The 19520-nt window shown below is 43.2% G+C and overlaps 1 protein-coding gene across 1 annotated transcript in view; it reads right to left on the bottom strand.

Moving 5' to 3' along the window:
• cacna1g (calcium channel, voltage-dependent, T type, alpha 1G subunit) overlaps positions 1-19520 on the bottom strand; it is a 204158-nt gene that overhangs the window by 70812 nt on the left and 113826 nt on the right. Inside the window, 4 exon segments of the mRNA XM_065002465.1 lie at positions 14581-14704; positions 17668-17957; positions 18321-18638; positions 19187-19368. Of these exon segments, the coding sequence (XP_064858537.1) occupies positions 14581-14704; positions 17668-17957; positions 18321-18638; positions 19187-19368 (914 nt within the window).

Here is a 19520-nt window from a genome sequence, read left to right as displayed (position 1 = left end):
AGGGCTTGAAATTAATCGTTTCACTGTAAGGTCTACACCTGTTGGATTTCGGCGCATGTGACAAATACAATTTCATTTCATTTCATTTTAATACTGTAGATTACTTTATCACTGACCTCAACCCAGAGTCTCTCAGAGTGTTTACTGACACCCCTATCAGATCACAGCAAAATCACAGTCTACTTGAACAGAGCAATACTCAAGGCATTAAAGTCAAAGGAACTGCATAACATTAACAAATGCAAAAGATGGAAGGAAAGTAGTGTAGAAACCAAAAAAACAATCAGGCAACAACAAATTCAACTCCTTCTAGACAACTTCCTGGACAAAATGTGTCACTGTAATAGTGAAGGTGTAAACTTGGCAGTAGAAAACCTAAAAAGTATATTTGACCTCTAAGCTTCCCTAAATTTAAAACAGGCAACATAACAACAATGACAAATGTTTTGATGAAGAATGCAAAACCTAAGAAATAAATTGAGAAACCTATCGAACCAAAACATAGAGACCCAGAAAACCTGAGCCAATGTCTTCACTATGGTGAATCACTAAAACAATACAGAAATACATCACGGAAAAAGAAGGCACAGAATGTCAGAAATCAGCTCAATGTAATTGAAGAATCCATAGACTCTAACCACTTTTGGGTGCACTCTCAGCGCACATCGTTGCAAACACGAAGAGTTATCTATTCAAAATGGAAATGTATGGATAAACCACTTCATTTACATTGAATGAACTATAGGACAATATACAAACCCAAAAGGCCTGTGGTGTTGATCGTATCCTAAATGAAATTATAAAATATACAGACCACAAATTCCAATTGGCTGTACTTCAACTTTTTAACTTCATCCTCAACTCTGGCATCTTCCCCAATATTTGGAACCAAGGACTGATCACCCCAATCCACAAATGTGTAGACAAATTTGATCCCAATAACTACCGCGGGATATGCAGAAAATCTTTGGAAAGTCCTCTGCATTATCAGTAAAAAGAATGTACAGAGAAAATGTCAAAATGTCTTTCTACCAAATTACCGTATGACAGATCACATATTCAACCTGCTCACTCTATTTGACAAACAAACAAACCAAATCAAAAGCAAAGTCTTCTCATGCTTTGATATCAAAAAGGTTTGTTGACTCAATTTGGCATGCGGGTCTGCTATACAAATTGATGGAAAGCGGTGTTGGGGAAAAAACATACGACATCATAAAATCCATGTACACAATCCATGTTCTCGCCGTGGGGTGAGATGGGGATGCAGCTTGAGCCCCACACTCATTAACATATATGTCAGCGAATTGGCAAGGACACTAGAACAGTCTGCAGCACTAGGCCTCACACTACTAGAATATGAAGTCAAATGTCTACTTACTGTGTGCTGATGATCTGTTGCTTCTGTCCCCAGCCAAGGAGGGCCTAAAGCAGCACCTAGATCTTCTGCACAGATTCTATCAGACCTGGGCCCTGACAGAAAATTCAACCTCTCTTTCGTATCATCTAAGATCCCAAAAGATTGGAAAGCTGCCGCGGTCATCCCCCGTGACACTCTAGATCCAAACTGTTACAGACCTACATCTATCCTTTCTAAAGTCTTCGAAAGCCAAGTTAACAAACAGATCACCGACCATTTCGAATCCCACCGTACCTTCACCGCTATGCAATCTGGTTTCCGACCTCAGCCACGCTCAAGGTCCTAAACGATATCATAAACGCCATCGATAAAAGACAATGCAGTGCAGCCGTATTCATCGACCTGGCCAAGGTTTCGACTCGGTCAATCACCGCATTCTTATCGGCAGACTCAACAGCCTTGGTTTCTCAAATGACTGCCTCGCCTGGTTCACCAACTACTTCTCAGAGTTCAGTGTGTCAAATCACAGGGCCTGTTGTTGCGACCTCTGGCAGTCTCTAAGGGGGTGCCACAGGGTTAAATTCTCGGGCCGACTATTTTCTCTGTATACATCAATGATGTCGCTCTTGCTGCTGGTGATTCTCTGATCCACCTCTACGCAGACAACACCATTCTGTATACTTCTGGCCCTTCTTTGGACACTGTGTTAACAAACCTCCAGACAAGCTTCAATGCCATACAACACTCCTTCCGTGGCCTCCAACTGCTCTTAAATGCAAGTAAAACTAAATGCATGCTCTTCAACCGATCGCTGCCTGCACCCGCCAGCCTGTCTAGCATCACTACTCTGGATGGATCTGACAACTACAAATACCTAGGTGTCTGGTTAGACTGTAAACTCTCCTTCCAGACTCACATTAAGCATCTCCAATCCAAAATGAAATCTAGAATCAGCCTCCTATTTCACAACAAAGCATCCTTCACTCACGCTGCCAAACATCCCCTCGTAAAACTGACTATCCTACTAATTCTTGACTTCGGCGATGTCATTTACAAAATAGCCTCCAACACTCTACTCAGCAAATAGGATGTAGTCTATCACAGTGCCATCCGTTTTGTCACCAAAGCCCCATACTGCGACCTGTATGCTCTTGTTGGCTGGCCCTCGCTTCATATTTGTCACCAAAACCACTGTCTCCAGGTCATCTATAAGTCTTTGCAGGTAATGCCCCGTCTTATCTCAGCTCACTGGTCACCATAGCAACACCCACCCGTAGCACGTGCTCCAGCAGGTATATTTCACTGGTCACCCTCAAAGCCAACTCCTTATTTTGCCGCCTTTCCTTCCAGTTCTCTGCTGCCAATGACTGGAACGAATTGCAAAAATCACTGGAGCTGGAGACTTATATCTCCCTCACTAATTTTAAGCATCAGCTGTCAGAGCAGCTTACCAATCATTACACCTGTACATAGCCCATCTGTAAATAGCCCACCCAACTACCTCATCCCCATATTGTTATTTATTTTTTTGGTCCTTTGCAGCCCAGTATCTCTACTTGCACATTCATCTTCTGCACATCTATCACTCCAGTGTTGAATTGTTAAATTGTCATTATTTTGCCACTATGGCCTATTCATTGCCTTACCTCCCTAATCTTACTACATTTACACACACTGTATATATACTTCTCTATTGTGTTATTGACTGTATGTTTGTTTATCCCACGTGTAACTCTGTGCTGTTTGTATCGCACTGCTTTGCTCTATCTTGGCCAGGTCGCAGTTGTAAATAAGAACTTGTTCTCAACTGGCCTACCTGGTTAAATAAAGGTGAAATAAAAAATGTATAAATAAAAGAATCTCAGTAATACAAAGACAATGGTGTTCCAAAAAAGGTCCAGTTGCCCTAGAGCACACAAAAAACTATACATACGGCAGCCTAAACATCAGTTCCACAGGTAACTTCCACAAAGCTGTGAACGATCTGAGAGACAAGGCAAGAAGGGCCTCCTAAGCCATCAAAAGGACCATCAAATTCGACATACCAATTTGGATTTGGCAAAAAAATACTTGAATCCGTTATAGAACCCTTTGCCCTTTATGGTTGTGAGGTCTGGGGTCTGCTCATCAACCAAGAATTCACAAAATGGGACAAATTCCAAATTAAGACTCTGCATGCAGAATTCTGCAAATATATCCTCAGTGCAAAACATAAAACACAAAATAATGCATGCCCGCAAATGATCAAAATCCAGAAAGAGACATTCAATTCTACAACCACCTAAAAGGAAGTGATTCCCAAACATTTCATAAGAAAGTCATCACCTACAGAAAGATGAACCTGGAGGAGAGTCCCCTAAGCAAGCAGGTCCTGGGGCTCTGTTCACAAACAGACCCCCACAGAGCCCACAGACCCCACAGGACAGCAACACGATTAGAGCCAATCAAATCATGAGAAAACAAAAAGATAATTACTTGACACATTGGAAAGAATTAACAAAAAAACTGCTCAAACTAGAATGCTTTTTGGCCCTAAACAGAGAGTACACAGTGGTAGAATACCTGCTCACTGTGACTGATCCAAAATTAAGGAAAGCTTTGACTATGTAGAGACTCGGTGAGCATAGCATTGCTATTGAGAGAGGCCGCTGTAGGCAGACCTGGCTCTCAAGAGGAGAAAGGCTATGTGCTCACTGCCCACACAATGAAGTGAAACTGAGCTGCACTTTCTAACCTCCTGTCAAATGTATGACCATATTAGAGACAAATAGTACCCTCAAATTACACAGACCCACAAAGAATTCGAAAACAAATCCAGTTATGATAAACTCTCATATCTATTGGGTGAAATACCAGTGTGCCATCACAGCAGCAACATTTGTGACCTGTTGCCACAAGAAAAGGGCAACCAGTGAAGAACAAACACCCCTGTAAATACAACCCATATTTATGTTTATTTATGTTCCTTTTTGTCCATTAACTATTTGCACATCGTTACAACACTGTATATAGCCATAATATGACATTTGAAATGTCTCTATTCCTTTTGTGAGTGTAATGTTTACTGTTAATTTTTGACTGTTTATTTCACTTTTGTTTATTATCTATTTCCCTTGTATTGGCAATGTAAACATATATTTCCCATGCCAATAAAGCCCTTTGAATTGACTTGATAGAGAGGTTATCATCGAGGAACTTCATTGGAACTTTTTGTAATGTCACACTTCAGCGTTGTCTCTGTGCTGCTGTGCTGTTTGTTTGCCTCTTGGCAACCTGCAAAACTCATTTAAAAAAAATGTAATAACCATTTGATCAAAACTCTGCATTTAACACATTTAACAACATCTTAGTTTTTCCCTCATTCAACTTTTTTCATTCAACTTTTTTTGGACATGATTCTTCTACAGGACCGCCACCAGCCGAGAAATCCAAGTAGTAACATTAAAGCTAAGTGATATAATTGCAGTCGCTGCACTCATAACATGTGGATAGCCGAGTGTCAAGCCCAGCTTCAGATGCAATCATTAGGAAAGGTTGAAACTGTCTGTGCCACCAGTCAAAGACCGAGCCTTCTCAGGTTTCTTCTCCACCCGTTATGGGGTCTAAGGTGCCGAGGCCACCCACCATTAGCTCTGACATATTGAAAACTCTAGTCATTGGCGACTCCATTACCTGTAAAAGAATCATACAGCGATCATACACTGTTTACCGGGGGTTAGGGATACCTACATAAAGGCTGATCTGAAGAAGGTGCTGGCTAAAACTGGTGAGTGTAAAGAGTATAGGGATATTTTTTTATCCATATCGGAACCAACAATGTTAGGATGAGACAGTCAGAGGTCACCAAGCGCAACATAGCGTCAGTGTGTAAATTAGCTAGAAAAATGTGTCGGCATCGAGTAATTGTCTCTGGCCCCCTCCCAATTAGGGGGAGTGATGAGCTCTACAGCAGTCTCTCAACTTAATCGCTGGTTGAAAACTGTTTTCTACCCCTCCCAAAATATATAATTTGTAGCTAATTGTCCCTCTTTCTGGGAATCACACCCAAACAGGACCAAGCCTGACCTCCTGAGGAGTGATGGAGTCCAACCAAGCTGGAGTGGTGCTCTCATCATATCTATCAACATAGAAAGGGATCTAACTCCTCTAGTTCCACACTGAGATAGGGTGCAGGCCAGGCAGCAGGCTGTTAGCCTGCCAGCTTAGCCTTCCACTTGCACAGTCAGTGTAGTCAGCTCAGCTGTCCATATTAAGACCGTGTCTCTGCCTTCTATCGAGGTTGGGAAAAACTAAACATGGCGGTGTTCACCATTCCTGTCATTATTGAAAGAGATTGTGATACCTCACATCCCAAAATAGGGCTACTTAATGTTAGATCCCTCACTTCCAAGGCAGTCATAGTCATTGAACTAATCACTGATCATAACCCTGATGTGATTGACGTGACTGAAACATGGCTCAAGCCTGATGAATTGACTGTGTTAAATGAGGCCTCTCCTCCGGGTTACACTAGTGACCATATCTCACACGCATCCTGCAAAAGCGGAGCTGTTGCTAACATTGACAACAGCAAATTATTATTATTATCAATGACGATCTTGTCTCATCGCTGCAACTCCCCAATGGGCTTGGGAGAGGGGACGGTCAAGTCATGTGTCCTCCAAAACCTGACCCACCAAACCACACTCCTTAACACCCGACAGCTTAAACCAGAAGACAGTCACACCAATGTGTCGGAGGAAACACCGTTCAACTGATGACCAGAGTCAGCCTGTAGGTGCCAGGCCCACCACAAGGAGTCGCTAGAGCGAGATCAGCCAAGTAAAGCCCCCCGGGCCAAACCCTCCCCTAATCCAAACAACGCTGGGCTAATTCTGCGCAGCCCTATGGAACTCTCGGCCATGGCCGATTGTGACACAGCCTGGGATCGAACACAGGTCTTATGTGACGCCTCAAGCACTGCGATACAATGCCTTAGACTGCTGCGCCACTCTGAAGGTCCATGACAGCAAAGTTAAATGTACAAAAACAGAAATGTATGCGTTCTTGTCTTTTGAGCTTTTTTTGCAGGCTAATCAATTACTTGTTATAGCTACTGCTCACAGGCAACCTTGGCCGTATACAGCGTTCCTCACTGAGTTCCCTGTATTCCTATCGGGGCTTTTAGTCATCGCAAATAATATTAAAAGTCCACACACCAAGTCCAAAAGGGTTTTGTCCAACGCATACCTTGGATCTAATTTTGTCCAGTGGGATAAATATTTTTCCTCATAACCCTGGACTATCAGACCATCATTTTATTATGTTTACAATCTCAACAAATAATCTACTCAGACCCCAACCAAGGATTATCAAAAACTGCGCTATAAATTCTCGGATAACCCAAAGATTCCTAGATGCCGTTCCAGAATCTGTTAACCACCTAACTGAGGATCTAAATTGAACCTTACGTAATACCCTAGATGCAGTCACACCCCTAAAAAAAACATTTGTCACAAGAAATTAGCTCCAGTACTGTGCAATATCTAAGAGCCCTCACTGCTGCTCGATCAGACTAATTTTCTAACCTAATTGACGAGAATAATAACAATCCTAATGTCGCAAAGCTAACTAAAAAACAGCATTCCCCAAGAGAGGATGGATTTTAATTCAGCAGTGATGAATTCATGAATTTCTTTGACTAAAAGATCAAGATCATTAAAAAGCAAATTACGGACTCATCTTTGAATCTGCGTATTTCTCCAAAGCTTGGTTGTCCCGAGTCTGCAGAAAATAACCAGGACCAAGGATCACTGGAGACTCAAGTTGTTTAATCCTGTTATCTTTACACACATTCACAAAAATAGTCATGGCCTTTAAACATTCCAGCTGCATACTGGACCCTATTCCAACTAAACTACTGAAATAGCTACTTCCTGTGCTCTGCCCTCTTATGTTGAACATAATAAACATTATGTACCAAACTCACTAAAAGTGGCAGTAATAAAGCCTCTCTTGAAAAAGCCAAACTATCGGCCTATATCGATAGGAATCTCACCGTTCTTTTTGAAGACAAATTATTTATTCGAAATTACCTTTTAATGGCGTCAGACCAAGGCTCAAGATCTGTCCTTGTACTCCTAGACCTTAGTGCCGCTTTTGATACCATCGATCACCACATTCTTTTGGAGAGATGGGAAACCCTAATTGGTCTACAAGTACAAGTTCTTGCCTGGTTTAGATCTTATCTGTCCGAAGTATATCAGTTTGCTTCTGTGGATGGTTTGTCCTCTGACAAATCAAGAGTTTCGGTGTTCCTCAAGGTCCTGTTTTAGGACCACTATTGTTTTCACTATATATTTCACCTCCTGGTGGTGTCATTCGGAAACACAATGTCAAAATTCCCTGCTATGCGGATGACACACAGCTGTACATTTTGATGAAACATGGTGAAGCCCCAAAATTGCCTATCCTGGAAGCCTGTGTTTCAGACATAAGGGAGTGGATGGTGGAAAATGTTTTACTTTTAAACTCGGAGAAACAAGAGATACTAGTTCTAGGTCAAAATAAACAAACACATCTGCTGTTTGATCTGACAATGAATATTGATGATTGTACAGTTGTCTAAAATACAACTGTAAAGGACCTTGACGTTACTCTGGACTCTGATCTCCCTTTAAATGAACATATCAAGAGCATTTCAAGGGCAGCATTGAAAAAATCAGATACCTTTGTCCAAAGAAATGATGCAGAAAAGCTCATTCAATGATCTACTCTTTGGCTACCTGGATAAAGCACTAAATAAACTTGTTAGTGCTAAATACGGCTGCTAGAATCTTGACTAAAACCAACATTTGTTTATCATATTACTCAAGTGCTAGCCCCTCTACACTTGCTTCCTGTTAAGGCTAGGCCTGATTTCAAGATTTTACTGCTAACCTACAAAGCATTACATGGACTTGCTCCTACCTACGGTATCTCTCCGATTTTGTCCTGCGGTGCACACTTACACGTACGCCACGGTCACAACGCTCAGATTTTATAGTCCCTAGAATTTCTAAGCAAACATCTGGAGGCAGGGCTTTCTCCTACAGAGCTCTTATGGTCTGCCTATTCATGTGAGAGAAGCAGACTTGGTCTCAACCTTTAAGTCTTCACTGAAGACTCATCTCTTCAGTAGGTCCTATGATTGAGTGCAGTCTGGCCCAGGGGTGCGAAGGTGAACAGCAAGGCACTGGAATGACGAACCGCCCTAACTGTCTCTGTCTGGCCGGCTCCCCTCTCTCCACTGGGATTCCCTGCCTCTGACCCTATTACAGGGGCTGATGCACTGGCTTACTAGTGCTCTTCCATGCCGTCCCTAGTAGGGGTGCGTCATGGCGTGCAAGGCTTTTCCCCCCGCTATTCTCGACTTAAGTGGGTTAAGTCACTGACGTGATCTCCCTGTCTGAGCAACACTCAGCCTTGTCAGTTGGTGGTCTGTTGATATTCCTCTAGTGGTTTGGGGTTGTGCTTTGGCAAAGTGGGTGGGGTTATATCTTGCCTGGTTGGCCATATTCGGGGGTATCATCAGACAGGGCCACAGTGTCCCCCGACCCCCCCTGTCTCAGCCTTCAGTATCTATGCTGCAAATAGTCTATATCCCGGGGGGCTAGGATCAGTCTGTTACATCTGGTGTAATTATCCTTTCTTATCTGTTGTCGTCTGTGATTTTAAGTATGCTCCCTCTAATTCTTTCTCTCTCTCTCTCCCTCTCCTCCCGGAGGACCTGAGCCCTAGACCCATGCCTCAGGACTGCCTGGCCTTATGGCTCCTGGCTGTCCACCTGGTCGTGCTGCTGCTCCAGCATCAACTGTTGTGCCTGCGGCTATGGAACCCTGAGCTGTTCATGCTACCTCGACCCGTGCCTGCTGTTTTTTACTTTTTTGTTTTTGAGGCTGATTTGTCCGGGATTTGATTATCTCTCTCTCCCTCGCTCTACCGCACATGCTGTCTCGACCTTTGAATGCTCTGCTATGAAAAGCCAACTGACATTTAATTTACTTCTGAGGTGCTGACCAATTGCACCCTCTACAACCACTGTGATTATTTTTTGACCCTGCTGGTCATCTATGAATGTTTGAACATCTTGAAGAACAATCTCGCCCTAATAGTCATGTACTCTTCTTATCTCCACACTGCCCAGCCAGAAGAGGACTGCCCCCCCCCTCTATCTTTCTAGAGAGTATTTCCTAGGCACCGTGCTTCTACATCTGCAATGCTTGCTGTTTGGGGTTTTAGGCTGGGTTTCTGTATAAGCACTTTGTGACATCTGCTGATGTAAAAAGGTCTTTAGATAGAGAGGGGGGGAGAGAAAGAGAGATGTCAGTGTATTAACTAAGCCTTTTGTTAAGGGGGGATGAGAAACTGTTTGGGAATCTAAACAAGGGCTCAGGAAAGAAAACAAGCAGTGTAGCTGGAATGTACAGACCCTCGGACTGACTGCTTATTTACCCAACATACACACACACACACACACACACACACACACACACGTTATATAAACACACTCATTTTTGGCACAGTTATGAGTATTGTGGTGGTGCACAATGCAAACGGCGAAAAACCAGCCCCACGTGTGTGTGTGTGTGTGTGTTTGTGTGCGTGCATGTGTGTGGACTTTCATTCCCACGCCCTCCCGTACATCTCCTCAAGCCACTTCTGTCGCAACATTATAAAACGTTCTTAAAGTCTCTGGGAATATTTGTGGTGACATCATCGGAACGCCTGTTTAAATTGTTTAAGAATTCCGGCGCTGACACCGGTCATTCCTATCCTCTGTGACCATGTGTTTTTCATACTTTCATTCATTATAAACCAACAGACTCGTGAATGGAGGGAGCAGGGGAATAGAAAAGAGAGCTAGATAGTGAGAGAGAAAGAGAGAGAGAGACAGAGAGAGATAGAGAGAGAGATACAGAGAGAGAGAGAGAGAGAGAGAGAGAGAGGGGGGAGTGGGGGAGAGAGTGAGAGAGAGAAAGAGAGAGAGAGACAGAGAGAGATAGAGAGAGAGAGACAGAGAGAGAGAGAGAGAGGGGGGGGAGGGGGAGAGAGAGAGTGAGAGAGAGAGAAAGAGAGAGACAGAGAGAGACAGAGAGAGATAGATAGAGAGAGAGAGAGAGAGAGAGAGAGACAGAGCGAGAGAGAGTGAGAGAGAGAGAGAGAGAGAGAGAGAGAGAAAGAGAGAGAGAGACAGAGCGAGAGAGAGAGAGAGAGACAGAGAGAGAGAGAGAGCAAAGTGAGTAATAACAAGATACTAAAAATATACGCCGGCGTCGTCTCTGAAGTAGTTGAGGATTAACTTTGCTGAATATGTTCTGACAGTGAGCGAGAGTGAAATAAAAATAGAAAGGGATGAGATTCCAAAAGACAGTGACCAACACAGAGAGCTCCTAAAAAGAGCAAAGCATCTCCCTCTTTCTTCTGATGGGGCTTGTTGCCTGTCACACACACCAACTGATTTCCACATATGATTAGTTTTGATCTCCTCTCCTCCTTTCTCCTCTCTTTGCCTCTCCTCCCTCCTTTCCTCCTCATCTTATTTTCCTTCTCCTCTTCTCTCCTTTCCTGTATTGCATGCCTCAATATACAGCCAGTTATGAACAAACAGGTGTCGACATTATTGGTTATTTTCCGGGCCAGTCAACCTCATAATAACTCCTAAAGATGAAGCATTGAATGAATGTCTGTTCTACCATGAATTAATTTCATGAACCACAGATCAGTAACTAAGCAACTGTTGTTTTCGGTGGTGTTAAACCATCAAAGCCTAACGACCACGTTATGAAACGTGGTGCCAAGCTGGGGAACGACTTTCTAGACACTGAACCAATTATTCACCCAACGTTCCACAATAAATTGAATTAGAACCAAAAGGGAAATGTATTGTTCTGCAAATGCACAAGAGAAACAAATGGTTATTTACTGCTGTGTAAATGGCACAGGTGAAATACAGATGTAGGATCTTCATTTGACCAGTTTCTCACAGCAGAAAAATAATCCTGCAGCAACAGGAAATGTGAATCATTTTGTGGATTATAATTATTGGACATTTTCGCAGGGGTTGATAAAAAAAATTGTTAGGGCAAATCAAGTCTGTCATCTTAAAGCGGAAATGTCCAACTTTAGAAGCCTTTTTAAGCCTTGAATACAGGAGATTTCCTGCTACAACAGGGTGATCAAATTAAGATCCTACATCTTTTAGCTCCTGTGGAAGTATGTACTCTATGTATGCAGCAAAAGCAATAAACTCCACCGTATTTATTAGTAATCTACTGTGAGAGAGTCTCTAACAAACGCAACTCCCAATCAAGCTTCATTAGAAACAAATAACTTATCTATTTCAGAGTAAATGGCACAAGGTCCTACATCATCTGCTTTACAGGCAGGTGAAATTGCATGAAGAGCCTGTGGAAGTCTGCAGTAAGTAAATTGTATGTATGCAGCAAAAGCAATATACCTCAACTGCGTTTGTTGGTAATAACACACGGCTGAAGTCTCTAGCGAATGTAACTCACAATCAAACCTATTAATTCTAAATCAACAAAGATACAGTGCCTTGCGAAAGTATTCGGCCCCCTTGAACTTTGCGACCTTTTGCCACATTTCAGGCTTCAAACATAAAGATATAAAACTGTATTTTTTTGTGAAGAATCAACAACAAGTGGGACACAATCATGAAGTGGAACGACATTTATTGGATATTTCAAACTTTTTTAACATATCAAAAACTGAAAAATTGGGTGTGCAAAATTATTCAGCCCCCTTAAGTTAATACTTTGTAGCGCCACCTTTTGCTGCGATTACAGCTGTAAGTCGCTTGGGGTATGTCTCTATCAGTTTTGCACATCGAGAGACTGACATTTTTTCCCATTCCTCCTTGCAAAACAGCTCGAGCTCAGTGAGGTTGGATGGAGAGCATTTGTGAACAGCAGTTTTCAGTTCTTTCCACAGATTCTCGATTGGATTCAGGTCTGGACTTTGACTTGGCCATTCTAAAACCTGGATATGTTTATTTTTGAACCATTCCATTGTAGATTTTGCTTTATGTTTTGGATCATTGTCTTGTTGGAAGACAAATCTCCGTCCCAGTCTCAGGTCTTTTGCAGACTCAGATTCTTCCAGAATGGTCCTGTATTTGGCTCCATCCATCTTCCCATCAATTTTAACCATCTTCCCTGTCCCTGCTGAAGAAAAGCAGGCCCAAACCATGATGCTGCCACCACCATGTTTGACAGTGGGGATGGTGTGTTCAGGGTGATGCGCTGTGTTGCTTTTACGCCAAACATAACGTTTTGCATTGTTGCCAAAAAGTTCAATTTTGGTTACATCTGACCAGAGCACCTTCTTCCACATGTTTGGTGTGTCTCCCAGGTGGCTTGTGGCAAACTTTAAACAACACTTTTTATGGATATCTTTAAGAAATGGCTTTCTTCTTGCCACTCTTCCATAAAGGCCAGATTTGTGCAATATACGACTGATTGTTGTCCTATGGACAGAGTGTCCCACCTCAGCTGTAGATCTCTGCAGTTCATCCAGAGTGATCATGGGCCTCTTGGCTGCATCTCTGATCAGTCTTCTCCTTGTATGAGCTGAAAGTTTAGAGGGACGGCCAGGTCTTGGTAGATTTGCAGTGGTCTGATACTCCTTCCATTTCAATATTATTGCTTGCACAGTGCTCCTTGATATGTTTAAAGCTTGGGAAATCTTTGTGTATCCAAATCCGGCTTTAAACTTCTTCACAACAGTATCTCGGACCTGCCTGGTGTGTTCCTTGTTCTTCATGATGCTCTCTGCGCTTTTAACGGACCTCTGAGACTATCACAGTGCAGGTGCATTTATACGGAGACTTGATTACACACAGGTGGATTGTATTTATCATCATTAGTCATTTAGGTCAACATTGGATCATTCAGAGATCCTCACTGAACTTCTGGAGAGAGTTTGCTGCACTGAAAGTAAAGGGGCTGAATCATTTTGCACGCCCAATTTTTCAGTTTTTGATTTGTTAAAAAAGTTTGAAATATCCAATAAATGTTGTTCCACTTCATGATTATGTCCCACTTGTTGTTGATTCTTCACAAAAAAATACAGTTTTATATCTTTATGTTTGAAGCCTGAAATGTGGCAAAAGGTCACAAAGTTCAAGGGGGCCGAATACTTTCGCAAGGCACTGTATATATACACCTGCAAAAACCAATCAGACTCAGTAATAAACCAGGCCAATAATATTGAGGTAAAATAACATTAGTTAATGCAGCTACGAGGCTATTCGTATATATTCACTGTTCAGTGTGTATGCGTGTGTGTGTATGCGTGTGCGTGTGTGGTGTCCTTACTGAGTGTGTGGCCTGCTAGCTACTGTTGGGAGGTCACTGCCAGGCAACCCAATCTCCATACACATTTCCATCCAATTTCAAAAAATCACCCCATTACAGGGGCTGAGAATTACAGTTGCAGCACAAAATGAGAAATGAATGTGCATCTTAATGTTTTCCCCTGATTAGAGTTGTGTGTGGTTTGTGTGTCAAATGGGTGTACATGTGTGACAGTCTGTGTATGTGAAAGTGATTGTGTGTGTGTGTGTGTGTGTGTGTGTGTGTGTGTGTGTGTGTGTGTGTGTGCTTGCGTGCGTGCGTGTTTCAGATATCCTCTCGATATCCTCTGTCATTTCCTTTTTTTCTCATGTCCCCCCTCATTTCATCCTCACACTCATTTCATCCTCACACTCATTTCATCCTCACACTCATTTCATCCTCCCACAATAAACCTGTGAGGGCTTTATCCACATTAGTTAAACATGTATTTTCCACGGTATTATCCCCATACAGAATAGACCAGCAGGCAGGGAGATAATTGAATCAATTACCACAACCGCTGTCTCATCTGTGTTAAAGACAGAAAACAAGGCCGCTACAGCTGGAGTCCACAGAGACTGGACGCCAATTATTACGGGTGCAGGAGCGTTCGCTACATCAGCGAGAATATCAAAACCGTGTTAATTAGTGTGTTTATTCCCGTTCTGCATAAAGGCTGGATGATGTTGCAGCTTTAATTATCAAAGGGCTTTGGGTTGGACAGTATAACAGATGGGGTAAGGAAGAGAGCCAGGTATATTGTGTATATTGGGAGAGTGTGTGTATGTCTACCTGTGTGTGTGTGCATGCCGGGTGATGCGTGTGTGTGTGTGTGTGGTCACTCACCACGCTGTATGGGTCTATCCTCGGCCTCTCCATGGCGATGGTGATGCAGTTGAGGAAGATGATGACCAGAACAATGTGGTCAAACATCTTGTGGGTTATGATCTTATTGCACGCCATCCGAAACCTGGAAAACAAACACACACACACAAAATTCAGCATTCATAGGATAAACATTCCGATAATTGGAAAATATATGATGAGAGATGTTAAGCATGTGCAAAATACAATGTGTATAACATTATTCAGACACACGCCCTTGTATTCTATGAAGTATTCATTAATAAAGCATATTGCACATTAAATAAATACGTGGGAACTTACAGTTGAAGTCGGAAGTTTACTTACACTTAGGTTTGTGCCATTAAAACTAGTTTTTAACCACTCCACAAATTTCTTGTTAAGAAACTATAGTTTTGGCAAGTCGGTTAGGACATCTACTTTGTGCATGACACAAGTCATTTTTCCAACAATTGTTTACAGACAGATTCTTTCACTTATAATTCACTGTATCACAATTCCAGTGGGTCAGAAGTTTACAGGTGTACCTGTGGATGTATTTCAAGGCCTACCTTCAAACTCAGTGCCTCTTTGCTTGACATCATGGGACAATCAAAAGAAATCAGCCAAGACCTCAGATTTTGTTTTTGCAGACCTCTACAAGTCTGGTTCATCCTGGGGAGCAATTTCCAAACGCCTGAAGGTACCACTTTGATCTGTACAAACCATAGTACGCAAGTATAAACACCATGGGGCCGCGCAGCCGTCATACCGCTCAGGAAGGAGAAGCGTTCTGTCTCCTAGATTTTGGTGCAAAAAGTGCAAATCAATCCCAGAACAACAACAAAGGACCTTGTGAAGATGCTGGAGGAAACAGATACAAAAGTATCTACATCCACAGTAAAACGAGTCCTATAACGACATAACCTGAAAGGCCGCTCAGCAAGGAAGAAGCCACTGCTCCATAACTGCCATAAAAAAAGCCAGATTACGGTTTGTAACTGCACATGGGGACAAAGATCGTACTTTTTGGAAAAATGTCCTCTGGTCTGATGAAACAAAAATAGAATTGTTTGGCCATAATGACCATCGTTATGTTTGGAGGAAAAAGGGGGAGGCTTGCAAGCAGAAGCACACCATCCCACCATGAAGCACAGGGGTGGCAGCATCATGTTGTTGGGGTGCTTTGCTGCAGGAGGATCTGGTGCACTTCACAAAATAGATGGCATCCTCAGGAAGGGAAATTATATGGATATATTGAAGCAACATCTCAAGACATCAGTCAGGAAGTTAAAGCTTGGTCGCAAATTGCTCTTCCAAATGGACAATGACCCCAAGCATTCTTCAAAAGTTGTGGCAAAATGGCTTAAAGACAACAAAGTCAAGGTATTGGAGTGGTCATCACAAAGCCCTTACCTCAATCCTTCAGAAAATTAGTGGGCAGAACTGAAAAAGTGTATGCGAGCAAGGAGGCCTACAAACCTGACTCAGTTACACCAGCTCTGTAAGGAGGAATGTGCCAAAATTCACCCACCTTATTGTGGAAGGCTACCCGAAATGTTTCACCCAAGTTAAACAATTTAAAGGCAATGCTACCAAATAGTAATTGAGTGTATGTGAACTTCTGACCCACTGGGAATGTGATGAAAGAAATAAAAGCTGAAATAAAGCATTCTCTCTACTATTAATCTGACATTTCACATTCTTAAAATAAAGTGGTGATCCTAACTGAATTTTTAGTAGGATTAAATGTCAGGAATTGTAAAAAAAAAAACAGAGATTAAATGTATTTGGCTAAGGTGTATGTAAACTTCCATCTTCTACTGTATACTTGTCCTATTTCCCACACGTACTGGAAATGTGTTATTTGCATATTCCCAACTCCCCCTGAGACACCTGTGGAGAGTGGGGTCACGGCCAGGGTCTGACCCTGGAGCAATTAGGGTTAAGTGCCTTGATCAAGGGCACACAGGCTGATTTTTCACCTTGTAGGATCATGGATTCAAACTAACGAACATTCGGTTAATGGCCCAACGCTCTAACTGGTCGGCTACCTGACGCACACTCAAAGATAATGATGATAGATCCACATTAAATCCAAGCCCTTTCCTCATGCATAGTAATTCAATGAACCACAGCTGAAGTGGTAATTAATTAAGTCTAAGCTTCACTAACTGACAAGAAACGGCTATAGCTTCAAATGGAAAGAAAGGGGAATGGAAAATGAATGAAGGAGATTAAAAAGATAAGTAAAGAATGAGGGAAGATATAGATGGAAGTGTAAAATAATGAATCCATGCATCAAGCCCACTCTGATGGAGCATGTCTGTCATAAGGTGCAAAAGGGAACAAGTAAAAGGGAATGAGTAATGAATAAAAAGCATCTGTCTAAATGTCTCATGTTCATCATAGCCATGGCCTTTTGCTAGTATGCAGTTACTGACATCTGTGATATTTGGACTGTCAGCGTTTCCTACAGTCCACATGACAGTATTCACGAGTTTATGTTGATGTGAACTCCCATTATACAATTTTGACTTCTTTGAAACGTTTTTAGCTTGTATGCTAGGCTTGTGCTTCTGCCTTAGCCAACTGCTTTAGTCAAGTTGGCTTAAGGTGAACATATCTGTCTAGATAGGAATTAGAAATTCCCCCAGAGTAAAATACCTAAGTGTTATCATTAAGTGCTCGAGGAGATGAATGGAGGTCTGTCCATATTGAACAGCTGTGGGACTCCAGCTTCCCACTGAGCCTCTGTCTCCTGATATAACCCTGAGCGCAGGTAGGTGTCTGGCTCTGTACAGAGCCAAAATGGACACCACACAGAGTCTTTGTCCTCTTTGTCACTCTCAACACAGGCCAAACTCTGCTACCCGACTCTGTAGAGAGGCAGAATGGACACCACACAGTGCCTGTGTCCTCAATGTCACTCTTAGAACAGGACAAACCCTACTGCCCACTGCAACTGGGGCACAGCAAGGATACTGTTAGACATGCATGCACAGACGGGTAAGTATGAGCACATAGCGTAATTATATAACTTTTATCAGTGTATGTGTGTGTTTGCGTGCATGTGCGTGTTTGTCTAACCTGGAGTCTGGGGGTAATATGTACAGGGACCAGGTATCTCTCTGTCGACACCACTCTGGCTGTTTCCTGTCCAGCCAGCCTGACAGCCTGGCAAAATGACCCACGACCACCTCCTCCTCTGCTGCGTCGTCCTCTGTGTTGTCCTCCAGGGAGAGCTGTGTAGGGGCCAGGGCCCCGCCAGGGGCCGAAGTACCCTTCCCATTACAGTCACTGTGTTCTGGGGCTCTCAGGCCTCCTAGCGAGGGGGGTCTGGAGCTGTGCATACTGGCTGAGCGATACAGGTAGGGCACCTAGAGTTTTACAAACATGGCTAACACAGTCATTCATAGGTACTTGAAGGCATTTTAAAACACTGAAGAAAGCTGTTCTATCCAGTGACAACTACCTACATGATCACAACAAAATTATAAACTGGGTGGTTCGAGTCCTGAATGCTGATTGGCTGATAGCCGTGGTATATCAGACAGTATACAATGGGTATGACAAAACATTTATTTGTACTGCTCTAATTACATTGGGAACCAGTTTATAATAGAAATAAGGCCCCTCTGGGGTTTGTGATATATGGCTATAGACCACACCTCCTAGGGCCTGTTTGCTTAATTAGAGCACACATAGCAGTGTTCTCTAGATCCCCTGGTGTGTGTGTTCACCTGTAGCAGTGTGTCGGGGGCCAGGTCTATGGACCCCCTGGTCTCCACCGACTCCATCCTCCTGTGTCTGGGCTGGGACATGGAATTAATATGACACAGGGATGCATCGTCCCCCTCCGATGTCCCCCCTCCTCCACCCTCCTCATCCTCCGAACTGGACCCTCCCTCGCCGGAGAGGAGCGACCGCCGTTCGCCAGACTGAAGCTTTGTTCGTTTGAGCGAGGGGGCGCGGCCTAAGCTGTTCCAGCTCGATCGACGGCTGGTCCAGCCACTGGCAGAGCACCACGGGGCGTAAGGGGAGGTGCTACGGGCACTGGTCTAGAGAAAGAGAGCGAGATGGAGGGGGGAGAGGAAGAGAGAATGTATGAACAACACAAAAGAAGTGAACAGATCCATTTTTTGGGGAACTTTTGTAACCTTTGGGGAACTTTAGAATATGGAAAACTTCTGTATATGGAACTTTAGATGTTGTTACTACAGGTTTTTGTCTTACTAATTATCAGATTATCCTCAATGCTCAGTGGTCATTACTATAGCTGGCAACAGTCATAACTGGCAACAGTAAGTGTAGCTATGGCATCAGTGGGTTTGGCTACAGCATCAGTAAGTGTCCATAGAGTTACGCTGATGAAAGGTCATTTTAATCATAATTAATCATAGCTGTCATCTTGAACATCATCCAGACAAGTCAGACCAGGATGGGCAACTTTTATGGGGGTGGGGGCCCCGAAAATAAAATGAGTCGCCCATCCATTGGTTAGACTGATAATCTTAGTTCTGTGGGCAAAGAGAGGGCACAGAGCTTAATACATGGCTTCCAGACGCTGGGAGGAGACAGTAGTTTGATACTACTATAGTATACTAACCGGAGACTTGTCGTAAGAGGCTAGGTCCATGGAGACATTGCTGCCGCGTCGAGATTCGTAGCCCAGGGCAGGGTCACCCACGGAGGGCAGCTTGGGAACGGGCATGGGGGTGGCAGCAGTATGGGTAATCAGAGGAGGGGTCAGACTGGTCTTCAGGTCAACATGACCGTTTATTGGGACTACTGGAGGGGAGATAAGAAGAGGGTGGGGGAAAGTGGGAGCAGAGAGGGAGAGAGTGAGGAAGGAGGGAGGGAAAAGAGGAAGGAGAATTGTTAAACGAGGATGGACAAAAGAAAGAGAGGTAGAGAAAGACGAGGTAGTAAAATGTAGGGGG

The sequence above is a fragment of the Oncorhynchus nerka genome, linkage group LG16 (assembly GCF_034236695.1).
Source record: "Oncorhynchus nerka isolate Pitt River linkage group LG16, Oner_Uvic_2.0, whole genome shotgun sequence".
NCBI classification, from domain to species: Eukaryota; Metazoa; Chordata; class Actinopteri; order Salmoniformes; family Salmonidae; genus Oncorhynchus; species Oncorhynchus nerka.
The sequence above is the reverse complement of the archived record's forward strand: the minus strand, read 5'-3'. Positions and strand labels throughout refer to the sequence as shown.